The 27095-nt window shown below is 42.8% G+C and overlaps 1 protein-coding gene across 1 annotated transcript in view; it reads left to right on the forward strand.

Moving 5' to 3' along the window:
* The window catches only part of LOC144684289 (carboxypeptidase D-like), a 181371-nt gene that overhangs the window by 55812 nt on the left and 98464 nt on the right, over positions 1-27095 (forward strand). The window contains exons 4-8 of the mRNA XM_078547917.1: positions 5130-5227; positions 9912-10084; positions 21800-21984; positions 24530-24694; positions 26640-26792. Of these exons, the coding sequence (XP_078404043.1) occupies positions 5130-5227; positions 9912-10084; positions 21800-21984; positions 24530-24694; positions 26640-26792 (774 nt within the window). The remainder of the gene's footprint in view (positions 1-5129; positions 5228-9911; positions 10085-21799; positions 21985-24529; positions 24695-26639; positions 26793-27095) is intronic.

Here is a 27095-nt window from a genome sequence, read left to right on the forward strand (position 1 = left end):
TAAATGATCCTTTGCTAAATGTAATTTGGAGAGGAGATTTGATAGAGGTGTTTAAAATCATGAAGGATTTAGATGGAGTAAATAAAGAGAAATTGTTTCCAATGGGCTGAAGGGTCAATAACCAGAGGGTACAGATTCAAGGTGATTGGCAAAAGAACTGCAGGTGACAAAAGGAAAACCTTTATTTTTATGAAATGAGTGATTAGGATTTGGAGTGCACTGCCTAATAGGGTGGTAGATACAGATTCAAAAGTTGCCTTTGGGAATTGAATAAATACTTGATGGAGAAGAATTGAAGGAATGTGAGGCTAGAGTGGAGAGGTTAGAATCACAGAGTTGCTCTTCAAAAGAGCCGACACAGACTTGATGGACCAAATGGCCTCCTTCAGTGCTGTACTATTCTATGATTTAGTGATTCTTATTGAAGTGTTAACTGAACCATAGAACCATAGCAAAGTTACAGCACCCTAGAAAGAAAAAAAACAGTTCGGACTAGTACTCTTATTTCCCAGTTTTTACTGGTGTTCCATTTCAAGGTATACATGTCCAGTTCAGACCAGGATTCTTATTTCCCGGTTTTTACTGTTTTCTCGTTCTGGGACAGTAAGAGGCCATTCAGCCATCGTGTCTGCGCCAGCCAGAAAGGAAAAAATAAATTTTCCATTCTAATCCCACCTGCCAGCACCTGGTCCAGAGCCTTGCAGGTTACAGCACTTTAGGTGCAGATCCAGCTACCTTTTAAATGAGTTGAGGGTTTCTGCCTCCACCATCGAACCAGGCAGCAAATTCTAAACACCTACCACCCTCTGGGTGAAGAAGTTTTTCCTCATGTCCCCTCTAATTCTTCTACTAATCACCTTAAATCTGTACCCCCTGGTAATTGACCTCTCTGTTAAGGGAAACAGAGCATCCCTGTCTACTCTATCTAGGCCCCTCATAATTTTGTACACCTCAATCAGGTCACCAAGGAAAACAACCCCAGCCTATCCAATCTTTCCTCATAGCTGCAATTTTCAAGTCCTGGCAACATTCTTGTAAATCTCCTCTGTACTCTCTCCAGAGCAATTATGTCCTCCCTGTAATGTGGCGACCAGAACTGTACACAAAATTCCAGCTATGGCCCAACCAGCGTTTTATACAGTTCCACCATTAAATCTCTGCTTTTGTATTCTATGCCTCATCCAATAAAGGAAAGCATTCCATATGCTTTCTTTACTACCTTATCTACCTGTCCTGCCACCTTCAGGGACTTGTGGACATGCACTCCAAGGTCTCTCACTTCCTCTACCCCTCTCAATATCCTCCCAATTATTGAGTGTTCCCTGGCTTTGTTTGCCCTCCCCAAATGCATTACCTCACACTTGTCTGGATTGAATTCCATCTGCTACTTTACCACCCACTCAACCCAATCATTGATATCATTCTGGAGACAACAGCTATCCTTTTCACTATCAACAACACGCCCAACTTTCATGTCATCTGCAAATTTCCCAATCATGCCACCCACATTTAAGTCTAAATCATTAATATAGACAACAAACAGCAAGGGACCCAACACCGAGTCCTGTGGAACGCCACTGGAAACTGTTTTCCATTTGCAAAAACATCCATCGATGTTTGTTTCCTGTTGCTGAGCCAATTTTGGATCCAGCTCACCACATTCCCCTGTAGCCCATTGGCTTTTACTTTTCTGACTGGTCTGCCATGTGGGGCCTTGTCAAATACCTTACTAAAATCCATGTAGACAACATCCACTGCGTTACCCTCATCAATCCTCCTTGTTACTTCCTCAAAAAATTTGATTAAATTAGTAAGACACGACCTTCCCCTAACAAAACCCTGCTGACTATCCTGGGTTAATCTGTTTCTTCCTGAGTGACAGTTTATCCTGTGTCTCAGAATTGATTTGCCCACCACTGAATTTGCCCACCATCGACATCAGACCGACTGGCCTGTAATTATTTGGTCTATCCTTCGGATCCTTTTTACATAATGGTGCAATGTTTTCAGACCTCCAACCCTCTGATACCTTTCCTGCATCTAGTGAAGATTGGAAAATGATCCTCAGAGCATTGCTATTTCCTCCCGGGCTTCCTTCAACAGCCTGGGATACAATCCTCCCGACCTTGCTAATTATCCATCTTCAAGGATGTCAGTCCCTCCAGTACATCCTTCTCTCACTACACTTATTGTATCTAATGTTTCACACTCCTCCTCTGTAACTAGAATGTCTGCATCGTCCCTCCCCTTGGTGAAGACAGAGACAAAATACTCATGTGGAGTCCTGCCCACATCTTCTGCATCAACCCACGAGTTACCATGTACATCTCTGATAGGCCCTACCCTTTCCTTAATTATTCTCTTGCTCTTAATGTACTGGTAAAACATCTTTGGATTTCTTTGATTTTACCTGCCAATATTTTAAAATGAGTCATTTTGTCATGAAAAGGTGTTAAAATCAGAATACAATAATCCTTTACTTGTGATCTTATTATGTTGGAAATGATTCAATTGCTTTTTTTGGGCCCATTTTTCTCCCCTCCTCTGCTGACTTCTTTTAGGATATATTTCAAGCAAGCCTCCAGTACCTTACCAATTAACTTTACTGCAGCAACTCACCAAGCTTCTACAGCAGAACCTCGCAAACCTGTGAGCTCCACCAGCTAGAAGGTCAAGAACATGAGGCGCATGGGAACGACATTAACTCCAGGCCTGAATCTTCTGGTCGGCGTGTGGGGACAGGCCCTGCTCACTGATGTGTAAAATGACACGCGGTGACATCGGGCGTGCATCCCGACATCAACGTGCGCCATTCCGGTTTTCAGTTTGGCGGGCGCGCACTGGAGTTGGCTGCGCGCCTCCCGAACTGTCAAAGGCCTATTAAGGCCGTTAATAATCTAATTAAGCTGGTTGTCTGGGCTGCCCATCCAACCTTAAGGTTGGTGGGCAGACGAAGAGCCCAGGCGGCCTTCACATTTATCATGAAACCTCATCCACAGCGGGATGAGGTTTCATGAAGTGTTTATAAATTGAATAAAAATTTTTATTAAAATTCATTGACATGCCCCAGCTCATGTGACACTGTCACATGAGAGGACATGTCTGAATAATTTTTTTTTCCTTTATTTTAGTTCTTCATAATCAAACTAATCTCCCGGAGGCCATTTCAGTGCTCTTTCGTGCGCATTCCCCAACTCTCCCTCCTCCCCCTGCCCGCACAGGGAGCGCTCAGCGCTTCCGGGTGCGTGTCACGCAGGGTGGGCCTTAATTGGCCCGGCCACGTAAAATGGCGGCGCGCGGCCGATTGCGGGTGGCAATCGGCTGTGCACCTGCCCACGCCCGCTCCTGCTCAGCCCCCCCGGACGGGGAGAAAATTCTCCCCTAAGTAACACACGATCCTAACTTGAACATATAATCACTGTTCCTTCATTGTAGCTGGGTCAAAATCCTAGAACTCACAACCTGACAGCACTGTGGAGTACTTTCATCTTACAGACTGCATTGGTTCAAGATGGTGGCTCACCATCACCACCTCAAAGGCAACTAGAACTGAGCATTAAGTGCCAGCTCAGCCTGTAATGTACCTGCCCCAAGAATAAATTTTTAAAAGAATGATCATTCTTAACCTATGGCCCTGACAGTGATTGTCAACAGGCTGTTTAACTCCAGGAGAGATTCCTGCTGAGCCCAATCCTCATCTCATTGAACATTCATATGCACATTTGAAAAGTAGACATTGGTTGAGAATCAGGAGTGAAAACTCTGGCTGTTCCCTGTCCCAATTCCAAGCATGGTGAGACTATCAGAAGCACAGCAAATGCTCCAGCTGGAATCAGCTAACTCAGTAAAGATTGTTGCTGTAAAAAGAGACATGCCAAAGTGTTTCATCTTGCACTCATCAGGAAACTTCACAAGAATACCAATGTAAGGGGAAAACAACAATTTACACTATATGAGAAGAGAGTGCTGATTGGTTAGCAAGTGGACTGATTGGTAGAGGTGTTACCATGGAGAATGCACCAGTTGATGGCGATTGACAGTTATCTGCCAGCATTGTTTGAAGTCTAAACCAGGCAGCTTGACCCTGATTGGTCATGGATTTGCCCTGAGGAATAAGTCAGTGAATGGTTGTCACTTATTTTATTTAGCTGAAATAGGCGCAATGTGTGTACATGTTCTTTCTGCCTGTAAAGAACATGGCCATGTGTATTAATATATGTAGCTTCCAGTATATGCAAATGCAACATATTGCAAGCCCGATTGACAATCTTAAATTGATTGTCAGCAGAATTCTTAGCACACCGAGGATTATTTAGCAAAAATTGTTGAATCGCGGAATCATATCTAATGTTGGATACTGTGTTTTGAGTTTTGCAAGCACGGGCTGGTTGGAAACAGTCTGTATCTTGCCCGTTGTGAACAACGGCCAGTTTTTGGGATATACGGGCTAAATACCTAGCATCACACAGGCACTTCTTGCAAAGTGTCCTGATGAGTGCAAGACAAAAAGCTTCGACATGTCTCTTTTTTTTAGCAATACCGAAGTTCTGTACCGCCAAATAACTTTCAACAAAGATTGGGAATGAATCTGTTGTTTTACGTTTTGGATGTCTTATTATACATAATCCAGGACAAAGCTATCTGTTTTGTTGACAGCAAAATCATTACCTTAAACATTCACATACTCCATCGCTGGCATACAGTGCTACAGTGTGGTCCATCAAGAAGATGCAGTGCAGCAACTCCCCAAGGTTTCTTGAAAGCACCTCCCAAATCCTTGACCTCAACCATCTAGAAGGATAAGGGCAGCATATGCATGAGACCAAGTTCTTCTCCAAATTACACACCTTCCTGACTTGGAACTACATCTTCACTTCTTCATTATCACTGCCTCAAGATACTGGAGCTCCCTAACTAATGGCACTGTGAGAGCACCTTCACCGCATGGATTGCAGTGGTTCCAAAAGGTGGCTCACCAGCATTTTCTGTAGGGCAATTATTCCAATAAATGTTGGCCTTGCCAGCAACGCCCATATCCCATGAATGAATAAATAAAGAAAAACACTGGGTAGTAGCTTTCCCCACAAAGGCATTAAGGAAGTTAACCTCTGGTCTTTATTTTCTGGCAGGGATGGAATTATGGGTCCTTGCCATTGGAAAAAATCCACAACAACATAGCATTGGAACTCCTGAATTTAAGTACATTGGAAATATCCATGGAAATGAAGTAAGTGCTCTTTATCATTGTTTCAGCTCAGCTTGAATTTGTACATATCTACTTTGTGTCAGGTTTTCATCACAGAGCATGTTCTAGGCAGGATCAACAAGCCATTAACTTGACAGCACTGCTGCTTAGTAGTTAATGTACTTGAGGTGTCAGCCATGGCTTCATGGACTGCTCTTACCTCTGGGCCAGAAGATCTTGGATTCAGGTCCGACTCCAGAGAATTGATCACATAATCCAGGCTGACACTTGAAATGCTTTTGGGATTGCTGCAGAGTCGAAGGTGATGTCTTTCAGATGACATATTAACTGACAGACCATCTGCCCTCTCAGGTGGAAGTAAAACATTCAATGTCACAATTCAAAGAAGGGCAGTAGAGTTCTCTAGGGTGTCCTAGCCAATATTTATCCCTGAACCAATATCACTAAAACACATGGGCCAGAATATTACAGTGGGCTTGTGGGCACGCGCCTGACACACCCGAGCGTGAAGTGACGAGCGATGATGTCGGGCGTGCGTCCCTACGTCACCACACATCATTCCGATCTTCAGTTTGGCAAGCATGCACCGGAGTCGGCTGCACACCCGCCGATAATTAAAAGGCCTATTAAGGTCATTAACAACCTCATTAACTTGAAATTTACACTGTCCGTCCAACCTAACAGTTGATGGGCAGGTGAAAAGACCAAAACAAAAACAGAAATACTTGGAAAAACTCAGCAGGTCTGGCAGCATCGGCGGAGAACAAAGTTGATGTTTCGAGTCCTCATGACCCTTCAACAGAACTAAGTAAAAATAGGAGAGGGGTGAAATATAAGCTGGTTTAAGGTGGGGGGGTGGGGGGAGAGAGAGGTGAAAAGGCCAAGCAGCTCCTCTACATTTTTTAGGAAACCTCATCCACGAGCGGGATGAGGTTTCCTAAAGCTAATGCACATTAAATAAAAACTTTATTTTGGGATTAAACACAAGTCCCATCTCATGTGACAGAGTCCCATGAGGGGACATGTTTTAAGTTTACAAAATTATGAGGGGTATAGACAGAGTAAATGAGAGTAGGCTCTTTCCACTTAGATTAGGAGAGATAAACACGAGAGGACATGGCTTTAGGGTGAAAGGGGAAAGGTTTAGGGGGAACATTAGGGGGAACTTCTTCACTCAGAGAGTGGTGAGAGTGTGGAACGAGCTACCATCTGACGTGGTAAATGTGGGCTCACTCTTAAGTTTTAAGAATAAATTGGATAGATACATGGATGGGAGAGGTCTGGAGGGTTATGGACTAGGTGCAGGTCAATGGGACTAGCGGAATAATATTTCGGCACAGACTAGAAGGGCCAAATGGCCTGTTTTCTGTGCTGTAGTGTTCTAAGGTTCTATGGTTTTATTAATTTTTTACTGTCTTTATTAATTTTTTTTAAAAACACTTCAATCTCCCTGAAGCAGCCCCGGGCCTCAGGGAGATTGAAGCGCTCTTTCGCGCGCATGCACGAACTGAGCGCCAGGCCTGGCTCTCGCCCGCACAGGTAGCGCTGAGCGCTGCCCCTCACGATGCGCACATGGCGGGCCTTAATTGGCCCGCCTGCATGAAATTACAGTTCCCGACCGTCTCCGCCCACCCCCCACCGAGCCTGCCCGACGAGGGAAAAATTCTGGCCGTGATCTGATCATTATGGTCTGTAGGACCTTGTTGTGCAAAAATTGGTTGGTAGTTTTCCTAGATTATAACAGTGACCACACTTCAAAGCCACGGTTCAGAGTATATCCTTGATTGAAAAGCATTGTGGATATCCTGAGGTTGTGAAAGATGATATATAAATGAAATTTTTTCTTTCTTTAATCTTTCTTTTTAACAGCAATGACATGTTAGGCTAGGGTACTGTGTTTAATTGTATTCCTGGAGGTTTCATCGTATGACTTGCCCCACCCTTCAACCATTAATCAGCCAACACATCCACCCTTGTGATGCGCTGCCTTCCTAAGCCAATTGGAAAGCATTAGCCAATTGGATGATGCTTATGCTATGGACAGGCGGGGGTCAGTTTAAACAGCACTGTTTTCCTCTTACCAGCTGTCCATAAAGAGAAGGTGTTTTGAATTAGTTTTTTTAAGAATAAACAGTGACGTAGTTTCTCAACCCCTCGGTTTTTGTGTAATCCAATTTTACTAATAATCCCACAGCAAACTCGAGTTAGGATTAACCCAGCAGGTTAGTTTATTGTATACATTCAAAACCCACAAAAAAAGAAGTGTTAGCAATTCACATAGTAAAGGGAGGGATAGAGAAAAGGAAGCTTTATAGTACAAAGACCACAGAGAAAATGAATATTGGTTCACGAGAGTTCCAGAGTCCCAAAGTCAGAGTCCAATGAGGAAGTCTTTCATGTAGGCATTCAATGGTCGGCTGGCTGGAGATTGGTGTTGTAAAATTCACTTTATCAGGTGGCGTTGATGCCGCAAGATGAAATAGGCATGCAGAGATTGCATCAATTCTGTATACAATGATACAAAATCTTCCAGTAGAGTCAAGCTAGATGAGCCAATGGTCCAATCTAGACAGAGTTTGCTTCTGTGTGGCCTGCCTTTTGGATGTTAAGCAGCAGACTGGCTGCACAGCTCAGAAATGTAATATTAAACTATTCAAAAGACCAGGTCTTTAGTTATGTGATCTTCCTTCTTCACAGTGACTCCAACAAAGGATGTTTACCCAGCACCTGGGATTTGGCTTTATTTTCAGGACTGATAATGTCTCAGCCATTATGAGTTGAAAGGGGTGCCAGTCATGTTGAGGGTTTGGTGTTTGGGAAGCTGTTGTCTCAGCAGACCCATGGACTCTGCTAACAAGATTGGCTTATCAAATGCAAGTGGAATTCCTGTGACTCCCTTTGAAATTGGTCTGTACAGTTCCAGGTGGTCTGTTAGGAGCTCCTTAGGTATAATGAGGTGTGACATTCCCGAAACTAAGAGGAGAATTCTTTTGCTCTGGAGATGGCTGGGGATAATTTGCAAACAGAGGGTCAACCATCTTAATTGCCTTTGTTCAGCAGAAAAGCCCAGTTTAAATTTAAGAAATAGTAATAAAGATGAAGCATTAAAAAATATATTCAGGGTTGGGTTTCTGCTCCACATTGGAGGAACCCAACACTTAATGGTCAGTTAAACAACCTTTTCTCTCATTTTCAATATTTTTATATCTGGTTTTATGTCTGGAAAAGAAAAATATTCAAAGCAAATGAAAAAAAAAATCTTTTTTAATGTCCCGATGACTTTTATCCAGGCTTGCGCACAACAGTGTCCTGGGACAGAATTTTTCGAGTGGCGGGCAGGCTTGGCGGGAGTGGGCGCAGAGACAATCGCTGCCTGCGATCATCTCCGCGCCACCATTTTGTGCGGGTGGGCCAATTAAGGTCCACCCAGCGTAAGATGCAACCGGTAGCACTCAGCGCTACCTGTGCGGGGTGGGGGACGGGAGGAGGGATAGTCAGAGCCAGCGCTCTTTTGCGTGCAGCTCCGTGCCTCAGGGAGATTGAATCGATATTAAAATAATGGGTCAAAAATGTATTTAAACATGTCCCCTCATGTGACTGTCACATGAGATGAGACATGTTTATATATGTGTGAAAAAAATGTTATTCCTTAAATAAAAGCTTTAGGAAACCTCATGCCGCTCATCCTGACGTCATCGCAACTACGCGCGATGATGTTGGGACACACACCCGACGTCATCGCAACTACGCGCGATGATGTTGGGACACACACCCGATGTCATCGTGCGTCATTTTACATGTCGGCATGTCGGTCCCACCCCCACACGCCGACTGAAAAATTCTGCCCCTGGAGACTCCAGGGCAGCCCTGGAACCCTATGTTAGGCTTATGTGACAGAGGGTCCATTGAGGCAGCATCTTCATTCCAAACTTTATTCTTATGTTCAACATGACCATTTTGGAATGGAGTACTGAGCACAATTGAAACATAAAATAAAAAAATTGGCAGCCCTTTTTAACTAGGTGGCTGTGCTTTCCTGTACAAGCCTGTTCTAAAATTGACATTTCTAAGCAATATCAACAGTTGCTGATGGAGATGCTGGATGCTGCTGCTCACCATTTTGTTCTGGATGTGGATGTTTGCCAAACAAGCAACATGCATTTTTTATTACTTGCCCCTATGGCATTCTTCCAACAGCAGGGAAACTGAATGGCCCAGAAAATTAAACCTTTGAGTGCGACTTGGAATGAGGAAAGATGTGCAAAATTTAGTGAGCGCTTTGGTGTTGCCACAGGCAACCTTAATTCCTCCCTGCACCTGGTGTAGCAGATTGTGGAGCCACCTCTCACCTCTATCTGCATAGGTTGGCCATTAAATTTCCAGTGGACATATTAGACCTTGAGCCATTTGCTTTTATCATTGATAAAGTTACATGCAGTGCAGACAACGTCACATCCTGTCCAATCTGATTTCAGATTAAATTGGACTTCATGCCGATATCCCAAGTGTACAAAACCACATGAGAGTGGCACACAGCACCCCCTTTGATACTCAAACAATTATTATAATAATGAATAAGAAATCAATTTGTTCTTGTAATTTAGGTTTATATGAGCAGTGATTCCATCAGTCACTAAATTCATTGCATCTGGTAAACCTAAGTCTCTCTATATCAGTTAATTATGACTGGCTTCCTTGCTTGCAGCCTGTTGGCAGGGAACTGCTTTTGCACCTGGTTGAATATCTTGTCACCGGTTATGGTCTGGATCCCAATGTTACTGCACTGGTGGACAGCATGAGGATTCACATCCTTCCCGCTCTGAACCCCGATGGGTTTGCGATTGCTATGGTTGGAGATTGTGAAGGAGTAAATGGACGGTAAGAAGAATTTGAGCCAATGTTGAAATCTTCTCTATTTAACTATTGGTTTACAGCCCAGAAGGCTCTGGACCGACACATGTGATGTTCTAGCAGATGAGCAAGTTAACATCGTTCATCTAAAATTATTCTCTTATTCTGTTAGCAGAGGTGTAAACCTGTCAGGGTTAATGGGTTATTGCCTCTACTGAAACAGCAGAGAGAGAAATTTCAGATGCCAATGTTAAACTGCTATAAGGGTCGAATCCCCCTATGGTGTCATTTCAGAGCCTCTACGTTTAAAAAGCTTGGGCTCCTTTACAAAACAGTGACAAGTCGATGAACTGTGCTTGCCAGGCACTGAAGTAATGATCTGAGTCACCTCATAAGCTTGTCACTGCATTACTAAAAACATTGTTTGCTTGCTCAATAGTCATTTTCTCCATTAAAGTTGACACGACTGCCCTGGTTCTCTTCACATTCAAGATAAAGACAATGGCCTCAAAATTGCAGGGACTGGAGAGAGCAGAGAGCTTGAGTCCTGCTTTGGAATTTGGAATGGAATCAGGAATTGTTGGAATTCCACCCCAGTTGCCCTGGTTTCTTAAATTTTATGCAAGTGTGCTATTCTCCTGGGTCGATCTTTATCTCACCCTGTGCATCAAGACATCGGGTCTGGGGAAGGTGTGAGCCGGGGGGTGGGGGGGGTGAGGGTGTAATTCCCAGGCTTTCTGGGGAAAATTCCACCTTTTAAGTCCTGGCAAAAGGTCTCACAGGAACTTCTATCAGCCGAAGCTTTGATAGGCCTTGGGGAGGCCTCAGATTGTAGTCAATTCTGGAACTAATCAATTGCCTTTAATGGAGGGTAACTGGCTCCTTTGGGAGTTGAAGGACTGGAGATGGTTTGGCTGTTTTGGCTGTATTGGCTGTTGGAGGACTGGAGATAGCGGGTGGCTCTATCTCACCAGGGTGGAAGGGGTGAGCTTGGATGGGCACCATTGATAGGCCCTTGCTGGCACCATCAACCTGCCCCGGTCATGCAAAAGACCTTGTCCCCAGGATTTGGGACAGAGTCTCCAGGCGAGTGGAGGGCAGGGAGGGACTCTGCTGTATCTGCAGATTGAACACCCAGGAATTTCAGGGCCAACGATCCTTTGAGAACTGAAATTTCTCTCATTTTTTTTCCACCTACTTAAAATCAACACTGTATAATTGTATTTAAAGGTTTGAATTTCCGCAAGGATACTCCTGATTATCTGCCAGTTGAGCTGATTCCCTGATCAGATGATTCCTGCTCTCAGGGAATTCGGCTCAGGATATTTAGGATCTGTAATCCCTGAATATTTTATTCATTTAAATTGATGGACAGTACTTAAGTGGGTTGAGCATTTGTGACGTCCTGACCTTGCTCCTTCCAAGCACTGCTCCTCACCACAGTACACACCCTGTTTAAATATTGCTGTTGGGCACCTGCAGCATGATGTGATTCCATAGAGTGTGGCCTAGCTGCCTGAAAAACCGACAGTGAGGCTTTGCAGTTGGATTCTCAATGACCCCCACGTAAGGGAGTTGCGTTAAACCTATTGGAAATAAAAGTGTTGATTTTCAAAGTTCAAGCATTTTCAAGCACATTAAGCACCAGCTTTTTTAAAAAAAATAAAATGTTAATTGCCAGGTCTTTAATGTCTTCTCAAGTAGCCTAGCAAGACTCCAAGTTATACAACCAATTGCCAGGAAAGAGGACCCACCAATTTTACAAAGAATGCAGGTTGGATAATAAAAGTGAGCTCATCAGATTTGTTCATGTTCTGCAAAAAAAAAGTAAAAAAAATAGCTCTCTTTTATCTGATATCCATAAAAGCGCCTCTGCTATTAACCCCCCCCATTTGGCTCACCTTTAACATTTCCCTGCAATTAATCCTAGCTTTGGCACTGTAAAATAACATAAATCATAAGAATTGAAAGGATGAATTTGAATCAGTCATTAATGTTACAGTGGAGAGATACCTGAACATTTGGTGGTGCTTCCTGAGCTGACTCCTTTGTTCAAGATAATGCATATCAAAAAAAAAGCAAAAGATAAATAAAGATAGATAGATGAATGGCCGTGAGATCTGACAGAATTAATTTAAAATCAAAATTCTGCAATGTAATAGATAGTTTAACTACACTTCAATCAATTGCTATTTAAAATTCAATAAAGAAAATGAATCTCAAAGACATTTTAAAATAGTTCCTACATTTTGTTTTTAGAAATATTGGGATGTCTATTTGTAGAATGTGGGTTAGGGATTCTTTTCTTGCAATTTAATGCAATGCAAATGGAACCTAAGCCAAATGCACTCACTGTCGGTTTTTCAATAGCGAGGGGTAGAATCTGAATAACCAGCACTGCCTCCAAGGCAGTGTAACAACATGAAAGCTGCCTACTGCATAGCAAAGCATCTGTAATCCTGCACTTCCTGAAATAAATGCTGGAGTATCATTCAACTCTCGTGGCAGATGGTTCCAGCAAATCAAATAAACCCTCAAGAGCTGACAGATTAAACCTCGACATTCAGACACATTCAAAATGCAAGCTTCTGATCCCTTACACTATTTAGGTCAGATAACTTTAACTCTTTCAAAGTCACAGGGCTAGCAGATCAAATATTGGCTTCAATTAATAATTTGGAAAGATCAGATTTAAATGCCGCAAAGTAAAATGATATGTAAATTTTTGTTTCCCAATACGTGGAGTTTATAATTTATATTAACAATAATTAACGTCTGAATTCAAAATTCTTTGCCTCCAATTCTTTTTTTATTCATCCATGGGATGAATCACCATCACTAGAGAAAAAGTATTGAGCAAACTATTGGGATTAAAGGGTGACAAGTCCCCAGGACCTGATGGCCTACATCCCAGGGTCTTAAAGGAAGTAACATTGCTGTTACTATTAAACCATCAAGGCTCATTGTCCAGGACATCCCTAAGACTGACAAAAGGAGTACAGGGAAAGGAGGTGCTAATTCAATGAAATGCCACGCACACATCCGCACTCCCAGCTGGGACACTGGACAATGGCGAGCAATGGATTAGTCCACTCTCTAACAAAGGGGTCACTGAGGCCAACCATAGCACCCTAACCAGCAACCACACCAACATGAGCTAATTGAATAGAGACCAGAAATTGAACTTGCAACCTTCCTGGTTTTGTACATGGAAACATAAGGAATAGGAGCAGGAGAAGGCCGCACTAGCCCCATAATCCTGCTCTGCCATTTTATCAAATCATGCCAGATCTGCCCCAATTCTACTTTCCCACAATATATCCATACATACGAACATACCTCTCAGTGTCTACCCTGTCAAGAACTTTAAGAATTTTATACATTTGAATGAGAACACCTCTCATTCTTCTAAACTCCAGAGAGTGTAGGTCCATTCTACTCAATGTCTCCACGTAGGACAACCCTCTCATTCCATGAAGCAATCTAGTGAACCTTCGTTGCAGCCCCTCTAAGGCACGAATATATCCTTCCTTTGGTGAGGAGACCAAATTTAGACACAGTACTCCAGGTGTGGGCTCACCAAAGCTCTATATAATTGATTACGGCCTTACTCTTATACTCCAACCCCTTTGCAATAAAGATTAACCAGTGCTAGTAAGGCACAGCCTCTCCCTTACTTAACCAACAGAGCTATCGCACCAGTATAACCTGAAACTGTAAAGGCAATGGAGATTATTTTTAAAGCAAAAGAATAATGTAATTACAATCCAGATTCTACAGCAATGTTTGGGAACCTGCTGTCAAGCAGAGGATTATAAAGCATAGCAATGATGAACTTCACTGCCATCTGGCTGGATCTCTTACAAGAAGGGTTAATTTTAGAGTATCAAGTACGGCAATACCAGAAAGTATAACAGGAGGCTGCAACATGCAACCTTAGAAATTAAATGTGAATGTCAAATTCTGTTCATATCACATGGACAGTAATCCTTTGCACTGACCTACATATCTAACTAATGATGCCCCTGTTTACAGGAGAAAATCAAATATTGGCTTCAATTAGTAATTTGGAAAGATCAAATTTAAATGCTGCAAAGTGAAATGATATGTAAATTTTTGTTTCCCAATACATGGAATTTATAATTTATATTAACAATAATTAACGTCTGAATTCAAAATTCTTTGCCTCCAATTCTTTTTGTATTCATCCATGGGATGAATCACCATCACTAGAGAAAAAATATTGAGCAAACTATTGGGATTAAAGGGTGACAAGTCCCTAGAACCTGATGGCCTACATCCCAAGGTTTTAAAGGAAATGGCAGTGGAGATAGTGGATGCATTGGCAATAATTTTCCAAAATTCCCTGGATTCTGCAAAGGTTCCAGTGGATTGGAAAAATGCTAATATAATGCCCTTATTCAAAAAGGGGAGGAGGGAGAAAGTAGGAAGCTATAGACCAGTTAGTTTAACGTCTGTCTTTGGGAAATTGTTGGAATCCAATATTAAGTAAGTAGTAATAGGGCATTTGGAAAGTCAAAATGCAACCCATCAGAGTCAGCAGGGTTTTATGAAGAGTAAATTGTGTTTGACTAATTTGCTACGGCTCTTTGAAGATGTGACAAGCAAAGTGGATAATGGGGATCCTGTAGATGTATATCTGGACTTCCAGAAGGCCTTTGATAAGGTGCCGCACAAAAGATCAACACACAAGATAAGATCACATGGCGTTAGGGGTAGTATATTAGCTTGGATAGAAGATTGGCTAACCAACAGAAAGCAGAGAGTCAGGATAAATGGGTCTTTTTCTGGGAGGCAAGCTGTAACTAGTGGGGTGCCACAGGGTTCGGTCCTTGGGCCCCAACTGTTTACAATCTATATTAATGACTTGGATTCAGGGATAGAAGGTACTATAGCTAAATTTGCAGATGACACCAAAATAGGTGGGAAAGTAAGTTTCAATGAAGAAATAAGAAATTTACAAATGGATATGAACAGGTTAGGTGAATGGGCCAAAATTTGGCAGATGGAGTTTAACGTGGATAAGTGTGAGGTTATCCATTTTGGTTGGAAGAATAAAAAGGTGATTTATTATTTAAATGGAGAGAAACTTCAGAATGCTTCAGTGCAGAGGGATCTGGGTGTCCTTGCTGAAAGCTAGTATGCAGGTACGGCAGGTAATAAGGAAGGCAAATGGAATTTTGGCATTTATTGCTAAAGGAATAGAGTATAAAAATAGGGAAGTGTTGTTGCAACTGTACAAGGCATTGGTGAGACCGCACCTGGAGTACTGTGCACAGTTTTGGTTCCCTTACTTGAGGAAGGATGTAGTAGCATTGGAGATGGTTCAGAGGAGGTTCACTAGATTGATTTCAGAGATGCGGGGCTTGTCTTATGAGGAGAGATTGAGCAGTTTAGGCCTATACTCACTAGAGTTTAGAAGGATGAGAGGAGATCTAATTGAAGTATATAAGATGCTAAAGGGGATAGACAAAGTAGACGTGGAGCGGATGTTTCCCCTTGTGGGGCATTTTGGAACAAGAGGCCATGGTTTTAGGCTAAGGGGTGGCAGATTTAAACCAGAGATGAGGAGGAATTACTTTCCTCAAAGGGTCGTGAATCTGTGGAATTCACTACCTCAAAGTGCAGTGAATGCCTGGAAGCTGAATAAATTTAAGGAGGAGATAGACAGATTTTTAGTTAGTAACGGGTTGAAAGGTTATGGGGAGAGGGCGGGAAATTGGAGTTGAGGCCGAAATGAGATCAGCCATGATCATATTAAATGGCGGGGCAGGCTCGAGGGGCTGAATTGCCTACTCCTGCTCCTAGTTCTTATGTTCTTATGGGATGTGGCCATTACAGGTAGGGCCAGCATTTATTGCCCATCCCTAATGGCTCTTGAGAAGCTGTGGTGAGCTGCTTTCTTGAACCACTGCAGTCCATTTAGGGTAGGTATACCCACAGTGCTGTTACATAGCGAGTTCCAGGACCTTGACTAGCGACAATAAAGGAATGGCAATGTATTTCAAATCAGAACGGTGTCTGACTTGGAGGGGAGCTTGCAGGAGGTGCTGTTCCAAGGCGCCTGCTGCCCTTGTTCTAGGTGGTAAAGGTTGCGGGTTTAGAAGGTGCTGTTGAAGGAGCCTCAGCGAGTTGTTGCAGTGCATTTTGTACATGGTACACATTGCTACCACTGTGCAACGTAAATGTTGAAGGTTGTGGATGGGGAGCTGATCAACTGAGCTGCTTTGTCCTGGATGGTATCGAGTTTCTTGTGTGCTGTTGGAGCTGCACTCATCCAGGCAATTGGAAATATTACACTGCTGACTTGAGTCGTGTAGATGGTGGACAGTTCGGGGAATCAGGAGGTGAATTACTTGCCACAGAATTCCCAGCCTCTGACCTGCTCTTATAGCCACAGTATTTATATGGCTGGTCCAGTTTAGTTTCTAGTCAATGGTGACCGCAGGATGTTGATTTTACTTTCATGTTGTTACAGTAGGTTTATTTACAATACAGCCAGTAGCAACTACACATGTGTATTCAACTCCATCTCTACCTCTACACTGACTGTGGAGGTAGCCCACACTGCTAACACATTGGTTTCCACAGATCATGTGATCTTTACATCACAGGACTATTCTTAAAGGTGCAGTCCAACATTTAACAAAAGCATAATTACTACATTCCTCCCACTTTAACTTTGCTGTACATATTGTATTTACAAGTATATTTATCTCATGACAATAATATTTACAGGTCATGAAATTTACAAGTTCAGTCTTTCAGGTGGTTTTCCTATATGCTCCTTTTTCATCCTGTTGCGGTCCTTGGACTCTCCAGGCTCTTTCTGCCATACTTTGCTTTGTTCCTTTTTCAAGATATGAACTCTTCCAGTTTCCTTTTGAAATCTCACTGGCCAATCAAGGTTGATTTCCCTTAACCAGTTTCACCCTAGAAGGTTTGGTCCTCTGCCTCTCTATACCATCACTGGTAGCTGTGCCAATTGGTTTCTATAGTGGACAGTTACTCTGCTGATACCTTTTACTTGGATTTCTTCGCCTGTGTACATTTTCAACTTGGCAGATGTTTGTTCCAAATTTAATTGATGTTCACCATTATTTAAATGTCTGAAAGTGTGTTCTCCAATTACAGTAGTGGAAGCTCCTGTGTCTACTTCCATTTACTTATACTGTAACAAATATTAGCTCTGTCTTCCCAACTTTCATGTTAAACGATGAATAAATGTCAGAATTTGTTGTTTCAGGCTCTTCTACACTGTAGAGTTCATTAGGCTTCTTCTGTTGTTTCCAAGCCACAGCCTGGTTAAAATCCCTCTTTGCACTGTCTCATTATATGTCCACTTCTGTGACAAAAGTAACATTCTACTTTTTTAAACTGCCAATCGCTAAAAGGCTGATGGCTTCCACATTGATTAAAGTTGTCTTTCGATTTAGCTGCTAAATTATTTCTTCTTATTTTTCAGTTAGCGGGGGCTGCTTCCCGTTTCGTGGCAGAGTCTGGCTTTGTCACGCCACTTTCAGCTGACTGTTCCCATTTGGAGTACGGTGCCATCTTGTGCCCCTTGTATTGCTTGTGAATCTCTTACAGCGCTTTCCATGACCAGCGCTATTTCTAACACCTTCTTAAAATCCAGATTCGCTTCAGCCAGCAATCTTCTCTGAATAGTGTCTTCTTTCACATCACACACTAAACAGTCTCTCAGCATGTTGTTTAGATTCTCACCAAACTTGCAATTCTGTTAATTGCTTCAAATTCACCAGGTAGCTAGCAGTTGTCTCACCCAGGGCTCTATTTTGCAAATTGAACGGGAATCTCTACATCATGACCGAGGGCTTGGGTTGAAAATGTCACTTCACGAGGTCCACCAACTCTTCGAAGTTCTTTGAATCTGGGGCACTAGGGGCCCTCAAACTTTGAATTAAACTGTAGGTTTTTCTCCCATAAGTACTCAAGAGGATTGCTCACCTCTTCTCTTCCCCCGTAATTTTGTTCGCTTGAAAGAAGAATTCTATATGCTGAGACCAATTGTCTGTGGCTGGCTGAAAGGGATTGATTCTGCCAAACTGTAGCATTTTGGGTGAGTATATCTTCTGTTATTTTAAACGGATGTTGAAACTCAAAATTATTGGGTGAGGCACAGTACTAATTCTGATTTACCTTTATTTATTCTCATTTATCCTCATCGTTTGTTATAGTGTAGCCTTGTCACATATTTGTAATAGTGTTGACCTGCAGACAACTTTGTACTGTGGTGGGGTTTGAACCCATATTCCCAGAGTATTAGCCTGGGCCTCTGAAATGTTAGCCCAGTGACAATACCACTACACCACCAACTCCCCTAAATGGTGTGAATTCGACAATGGTAATGAAAACATTAGGTTTATTTACAATACAGCCAGCAGCAATTACACTGCGTATTCAACTCCATCTTTATCTCTACACTGTGTAGGTAGCCCGCGCTGCTAATACATTGGTTTCCACAGATCATGTGATCTTACATCACAGGACTATTCTTAAAGGTACAGTCCAACATTTAACAAAACCATAATTACTACACATGTGATGTGGGTGTCGCTGGCAAGACCAGCATTTGTTGCCCATCTCTGATTGCCCTTGAACCAAGTGGCTTACCTAGACCATTTCGGAATCAACCATATTGCTGTGGATTTGGAGTCACATGTAGGCCAGACCAGGTAAGGAAAGCAGATTGCATTTCCTAAAGGACATTAATGAACCATACTTTTACAACAATCAATGATAGTTTCATGGTCACCATTACTGAAGCAGACTTTATGGGCAGAATTTTGCCCTTGGCGAGGGTGCTTGACGGGGGCGGGCAGGGGCGGACAGGAAGCCGACCGCCGCCCGCGATCAGCACCGTGCCATGATTTTACGTGGGCGGGCCAATTGAGAAGGCCCGCCCAGCTTGGAACGTGAGCGGCAGCACTGAGGGCTGCCTGTGCGGGCGGGGGGGGGGGGAGGGGAGGAGGGCGAGTGGGCCTAGCGCGAACTTCACGCATGCGCGCGAAAGAGCGCTTCAATCTCCCTGAGACACGGAGCTGCCTCAGGGAGATGAAGCACTGTTTAAACAAAAAATAAAGAAAATAAAAATGTCATAAAACATGTCCCCTCATGAGCAGGGACATGTTTTTAATTCAAGTGTTAAATTTAAATTTTATTTTTATTTGCTTTAGGAAACCTCATCCCGCCCGCTTGGCCTTTTCGCCTGCCCGTCAACCATTAGGTTGAAACTCTTTCGAGTTATCAACAGTCACAGATTGCAACTCTTTCGAGTACAATCACAGTTCTTGGTTTCCGGGAGTGGGACATGAACCCACAACCCTCTGATTCAAAGGCGAGGGTGCTATGAACTGAGCCACAGCTGACATCTCAACCATTAGGTTGAATAGGCAGTGAAAAATTCAGGACAATTGCTTACTTAATGGCCTTTTAATTGTCGGCTAGTGTGTGTCCAGCTCTGGCACACGCCCACCAACCTGTCTATCACAAGAGTGCATGTTGACATCGGCAGTTGTCATATACTTTATTTCACACTTGGGTGTATCAGGCCCACACCGACAAACTAAGCATAATTTTCTGGCCTATATTCCAGATTAATTGAATTTAAATTCCACCAGCTGCTGTGGTGGGATTTGAACCTATATTCCCAGAGCATTAGCCTGGGCCTCTGAAGTTAGCCCAGTGACCATACCACTACACCACAATCTCCCCTAAATGGTGTGAATTCAACAATGGTAATGCTGTTGAGCATCAAGAGTAGATGGTTAGATTCTCTCTCGTTATAGATGGTCATTGCCTGGCATTTGCATGGTACGAATGTTACTTTTCAGTTATCGCAAGCTCGCATGTTGTCCAGGTCATGCCGAATGAGGCTATGGATTCCTTCATTATTTAAGGGGTTAAGATCACCATGTGAGAACGGCAAGCCAAGGAAAAACAAGAACTTGTATTAATATGTTAAAACATCCAAAACATCCAAAACATCCTGCTTCACAGGAGCGCAATCAAATCTTTGATCTTTGATCTGAGCCACGTAATGAGGTATTAGGAAAGAAATTGGTGAAAGAGGAAGATTTTGAGCATCTTAATGGAGGGAAGAGAGGTGAAGAGATGGGAAGGTTTGGAGAGGAAATTCCAGAGGTTAGGGCCTAGACGGTTAAAGGTAAAGTGGGTTGAATAAGATCACAACCTGAAGTCAAGGCAGCGCATTGGTAAAATGCAATGGAATGAACGATATAAGCAGTAAAGTACCTTCTTTGGTAATTTGCCAGAGATACTACCCATGACACTACAGTATCTGCACTAGTTACCATGAAAGTAATGCATACAGATGCACAGTTAGCGAGCCTTGTAATACTAATACATTATCAAAGTGTTTCAGAATTCAGACTCTGGTGTTCTGTACCTCCCTCTCCTCCTGTCCCTTTGCTCCACCATCGCCAGTGAAGACTTCAGCTGTTCCTCTATCTCTCCTGAAACCCAACCCCCATCAGCTTCTGCCTTGCTACTTCTCTCCTGATCATTACAAACCTCTTTGACTTAAGTACCTTCTTGGCTATGCTTTTGATTCTCTCTCCTAACTCTGCTACTCTCACTCAGCATAAATTTGACCACTGTGAAGCCTCTTGGGATTAACTATGATAGAGGAAATATATAAATGCAAATTGTTGTTAGATTTCTATCTTTTAAAAATAGCCTGAAATGCAATACTGGGACTTGCAGTACTTTATCAATGTTGTTTGCTCAGCGATTATGGAGGGTTTATTGAAACATAGTGTTTGATTAATATTCTTTCCTTTTCTTTACGTATCACTCTCTTAGATTTGTAAATTGCCTTCCACCATTTGACTCCCTGGGTCTTGATGTCTCTGTTGCTGAAATGTTGGGCAGACAACTTGCTCCCAGACCACAGCCAACGCTTCTGTATACTTAACCACCAGGTGGTGTAAAGGACTTCAAAGGCATAATTTTTGCCTGATTCCTCCCCCACCCCCGCCTCCCCCCAACTTGTCATGGCCCCGAGGACAAATGGAGCAATGTGGAGACTAAATGTACATTGTCCCCTATTCCTTTAGCTCTAATGCTCAGCCCCAGTCTACCACCCTCAACAAGTGTTAATGGTCCTTGACTAAAGGTCAGCTGAATGCTGAATCAGTGTGGTTGTGCCCCTGTGTGTGAGAAGAATTGTGCGTAGGACCAGCAGTATTTGATAGACAGGTTTTATATACAACTGCATAGTTAGATGTTTGACGAGGGGAAAAGTAAATGGTTTTCAAGCTGTGAATTGCCTGACACTTTTCTCATTACAAAATCACTTTTGTCCTAAACACACTAATTCCTTTGGATGCTATTGACATGAAGAAAGAGGGAGAGAGAGAGAGAGAGAGAGCATCAGGTTAGTTGGGTCTCAGGGAGCTAAAATAAGATAGTTAAATTAAATTATTGTTAAAAATTAACTGGGGGAAGTGGACAGGCGAAGAAATCATCATGACGTTTCCATAAAAATAAATGTGTGTTTCAAACACAGTGATGCCAGCTTTTCCAATCACTTTTCTTTATGAATTCCATGATGTTAGCTGGATTTCTCCAGTGCAGACCGTGGTGTGCTGAAACATCAATGTACCTCAACAATATGAAGAACAGGCTAAATTTGCAGTTCAGAAATAACTATTTTGCCCATGGTTTTCATTTCGGCAGATATAATAAAAACGGACTCAACCTGAATAGGAATTTCCCTGACCCGTTTGAAGAGAATCGTGTCGAACGACAGCTTGAAACCCAAGCCATGATGGATTGGATCCAGAGCGAACCCTTTGTACTTTCTGCAACTTTCCACGGTGGAGCGGTGCTGGCCAACTATCCATATGACAACAGGAAGCCAGGTCAGAGTGCAGAATAATAACCTCTAACCTACATGAGCTGCTCCCCCTCCCCCATCCCAATCATTTCATTAAGGTCTCAGCAGAGCTGACATTTTAACCTGCTGTTCCTGTCATGACCCTCTGTCAGCTGGCTATAGAATTAAGAAAGCCTATCTGGGGAAAAAAGAACAATTGACATCCTTCTTACTCAACTGGTGAGGTAATGTGGATGGTGAGTGAAAGGGTGTGGACAGCAGCAACATGGATAGTTCCAACACATAAGTTGTTAAATTACAAGAAGGCATTCATAGGACATGAACTTGTTTTCACTGAAGAACAGGGAATATGATCCAGATATTTAAAATGCTGAGAAGCAAGAAGGATGTTGGTGTAAGTGGGTAATTTGTCTATGAGTGTAAGTCCAAGAGAGTAAAGTTTAGAACAGTTCCTTCCTGAACAGACAGAATAGTAATAAGTGGAACGGACTCTCTGAGAAAGCAATTTTTTGTAAATTGACCATGTCCTTCAAAAAAGAACTGAATAATTATTTGGTTGGGAAGGGGATTGAAGGGTATAGTGAAAGAACTGAAGTGACCATGTTACCCCTCAGAACATCATGACTACTGTACCTCTGCCTTAGGTTCCCAGAGAGTTTCTCATTATATTGGTAAGGCTAATTGTTCTAATAATTACATTATATTACACCTTGCTCTTTTGACTATTGGTATAATATTTGCCATCTTTAAGCCTTCCAAATTATGGATTTGTAAAAACTTATTGACCAGCGTTGAGCTTTCTCATTTTGTTCTAGGCTCCATTCCAAGATATCCAGACACCTTGTAGACTTATAAAGCCTTTGAGATTGTGCTTTACTGATCGATATATATCAGTGAAGTAGATTCTTGAACAAGGGTGATTGGATCTAGAGTTTGGCCACAGTGTGAAAATATGAAGAACTTTTGGAGGACGGCATTAGATAAAAGAGTTATCTGGAAACTTTTATGGTCAAGATAACATTGCAATGATACCTTAAGAGATAACCTGTTACCCTATTTTGTTTGTGCTTCAGCCTTTTAAGAAAAGTGGACCATCAGAATCTCCAGTGTCCACTGGTAGTTGAGGTCACCCCCTATGGAAGTATAGCAGTTAAGTTGAAGCCATGTTTAATATTGACTGGCCTTTCATCAGGCTCATGTGTGAAGGAAGCTCAGGTTGACCCTACAAGTCTAGTATAAAACACACGGGCCAGAATTTTTCGCTCATCGGTCGGGCTTGTGGTCAACCTGAACGAGCGTAAAATGATGCACGATGACGTTGGGCGAGCATCCCAACCTCGCGCGATATTTTGGTTGGCGGGGGAGTGAGAGGGTCAGCAGAGTGCCCGCCGACAATTAAAAGGCTTATTAAGGCCATTGAAGTAACAATTAAGTTCAATTTTTCGCTGCCTGTCCAACCTCATGGTTGGTGGGCAGGCGAAAAGGCCAAGCGGCCTTTGGATTTTTTAGTAAGCCTCACCCACGGGCGGGATGAGGTTTCCAACAGCAAATAAAAATTAAATAAAAATGTTTAAAATTTCATTCATAGCATGTCCCCGCTCATGTGGCAGAGGGGACATGTTCTTTGACATTTTAAAATTCTTTATTTTTAACTTTTAAAATCTTCAGCTCCCTGAGGCAGCTCTGTGCGTGTGCGTGAAGTTCCACGCTTGCCCTCCTCGCCCACACCCCACACAGGCAGCGCTGAGCGCTGCAACCCGTGTTTCACACTGGGCGGGGCTTAATTGGACCGCTAGCGTGAAATCGCGGTCGTGGCCTGATCGCGGGCGGTGGTCGGCTTCCCGATCGCTCCTGCTCCCCCCCCCTCCCCTGCCGAGCCCGCCCGACGAGCGCAAAATCCTGGCCATGGGATCCTTAAAAATTCCATCAGCCTCATGCCATAAATTCACTAGAAGACAGCCCAGCAATGGAAGATAGCATCACATTGGCAACCGCTGGAAGGAGGAAATTAAACCAGCCCTGGTCGGATGGGACACTTTTTACAACAGCAACAAAAAGATTTCATGAATCAAGTTGTCAACTTTAGCTCTTAGAAACTGGGTGTACTGCAAAATGGAAAAGGGCAGAGAAGGTTAAGGAGGGATTTAATAGAGATGGAGGGTTTTGATAGAGTAAATAAAGGAAAAATTGTTTCCAGTTGCAGAATGGTTGGTAACCAGAGGACACAGATTTGAGGTAATTAGCAGAAGGACCAGAGGTAGGAATGAGGAGAATTTGTTTTTAACACAGCAAAATGTTGTGATCTGGAATGGACTGCCTGAAAGAGTAGTGGAAGCAGATTCAATAATGATCATTTTCAAAAGGGAATTAGATGAAAATGGCTGCGGGGCTACGGGGAAAAGGTGGGAAATGGAACTAATTGAATAGCTCTTTCAAAGAGACACAATGGGCCTCCTCTTCTGTATCATTCTAGGATTCTATGACATTAGGGTAATTTCAGATATCCATCGCTCAAATCAAATATAAGCCAAGTCAAAAAACTGATTTACATTTTTTTAAACTGATTGTAGATATGTTTCCAAATGCAACCTACAGCATGGCACCAGATGATGACATTCTGAGATACGTTTCAAAAGTTTACTCTACAACCCATGCCAACATGTTTATAGGAAACCACTGCGGCTTGACATTCCCCGATGGGATTGTAAATGGAGCAGAGTGGTATGCAGTGAAAGGTAAGAATACTGTCTTTTGCAGGTAGGATGAATTGAAATAGGGTTCCAGCTCCTTTTTCATGGTTCTTGGTGTGGTGTTGATTGGCATCCAAGGTGAAACAGTAAACTTAACATGGGTCTGATTCTGCAATCTGAATCAGTGCCATCGTGGAGTTACATTCTTCCAAGGATAGGTTCATCTAAAACCAACTTGCAAGTAATGTTCAGGGTTCAGCAGCAGGTTTAATTATTTACCCATCTCTGTGGCTGCTTTGTTGATATTAGGGTTCCCAATCACTAAATCCATTGCCATGTCCTTGCACTGTACTGTGGCACTGCTATTTGAACAAGAGCAAATAATAAAATTCCCTAAGCAAAGCCGGCAACAGAACTGGACAACTCCATTCAACTCAACCTGGCAGAGCCAGCTACTGATTGTGGATTATGGAAGCGGTGGGATCCACCAGGACAAAGCAGACTTGGGATCTGAGCATGAGAGCCTGCGTTTGAAGCCTAGTATTGAATGACCTTGAAACTCATCAATCTTGCTGTGTAAATCGCGCCTGGCTGGCAGCTGAAGCTGCTTACAATTAGTAAGTTATTCAGCTCTCCTTTGCCTTGTACTGCATTGGGAGTATGCATCCATCTGTCCAACTTTGGATAATCACTATCAACAGGTAATAGGATCAAGGCTTTAAGAAAAAAGGTCAGCGTTGAATTTGGCAGTGTGGGATGACTTCCTCCCTGTATTTAAATAACAGAATTTGAAATGCCTATTTTTTATAAAGGATGGGTTTATGATTTTGTTCTTTGTAAAGCACAGGAGAAATCTTGTCCCATTGTGTTCATACTCTAGACAGCTTTCCAAACCTGGAAGGAGAAACTTTCAAAGAGGGAAAGTTCTGTTGGCTGGATAAATGGGCGATTTGGGATTTAGATGGAGACCAGATGCTTTTCTCGGAAACTGAATTCTGGATATTTGAAATTCTGTCATTTGCTACATCCTTCCAACTTGATGTTTAAATCTCACCCCTCAAACTGTTCCAAACCTATGGCAACTGCTCAGAGCTGAACATAAATAATTGATTTGTCAAGTTACTTTGGCCTAGCTGCCTACAAAGAAAGTCCTAAAAACTCACAAGTACCAAAGACAGGATTGTGTACCATTTGCTTTCCAGGCTTAGCTCATCACTGGAACACTGAAACATTCTTGATCCTTAGTCTTTGTCTTAACAAGTTTCCTTTACTTAATCATTTTCTATAAAATCCTGGATAAACTCCCTCAACTTTCTGCCTCTGTTGTAAATCAAGTGCAAAGAGAGTATCTTGCTTGTAGGACTGTCAAAGTTGGCTTACATCACACAATGGAGCAAGACCATGGACAACCAAGGACTCTGACTGTGGGAAGTGCCTGGCCTTTTCCCAGCACTGCCCACACAGAGTTATATAGTGAAAGGGTAGTGGTGTGTGAGACTGACCCCTGTAGCCTAAGATGGGTGATGGTAACTGTCCCGTGGTAGAGATGTGTCATTCTATTCCATAGCGTATAGTTAATGCCCTACAACCATGGGTAAAATCAATCAAAAGTTTCTGTTGTGTACTGTTCACTTGCTAAAAGCATGAGTCATCCAGACCAGGATGGACACAGCTCTACGACCCTAATCAACGCTGAACTTTGACCAGGATACTAGTTGAGGAGCTACAATTGTCGCAACATTCCTGGCCTGGGGAAAGGAAGTAACAGGAAAGGTAGTAGATAATGTTCGCACTGGGATTGGGCTCAGCTGTAGCACCTCCTGCAGTCAAATAGCCCAATGACTCTCATTACCTTGGCTCACAGTTGCTTGGCTAAGGGGTTGCCTGTGTCCACTGAATTGCAGCCCTTCAGGAGGAAAGGAATGAGAGGCGAGAAGGAAATAACAGTTTAAAAGCAAAAATCTGATGCATTTTTCCCTTTGTCTCACAGGTGGGCTGCAGGATTATAACTACGTATGGGGTCGATGTCTGGACATAACACTGGAGCTCACCTGTTGTAAATACCCACAAGCTGATGAACTACCACAACTCTGGGATGATAATAAGGCAGCAATGCTGGAATTCATGAGGCTAATACATCTGGGTAAATGATGCATGGAAATTTCTGTCTGCCAAGTCACTTTAATCCAAAATAAGGTCATTCAAAGAGGCAAGGTGGGCCAAATGGCCTCCTTCTGTGCTATAAGATTTTATGATTTTAAGCTATGCTGTAAGATGACAGCAGGTTTTTAAAGAGTTGTGGTTCATGTCCCCAAAGGGGAGTCGTGAACCCTAGTGTACATGAGGGGACCGTTCACAAGGTAAGTTCAAAAGGTCCCCCTCATGTCCTGTATGAAAGGTTAGGCTGCCCCCCCACCCCCACCAATCCCTGATGTCAGCTCATGCC

Source organism: Cetorhinus maximus, chromosome 9 (genome assembly GCF_964194155.1).
Source record: "Cetorhinus maximus chromosome 9, sCetMax3.hap1.1, whole genome shotgun sequence".
Taxonomy (NCBI): domain Eukaryota; kingdom Metazoa; phylum Chordata; class Chondrichthyes; order Lamniformes; family Cetorhinidae; genus Cetorhinus; species Cetorhinus maximus.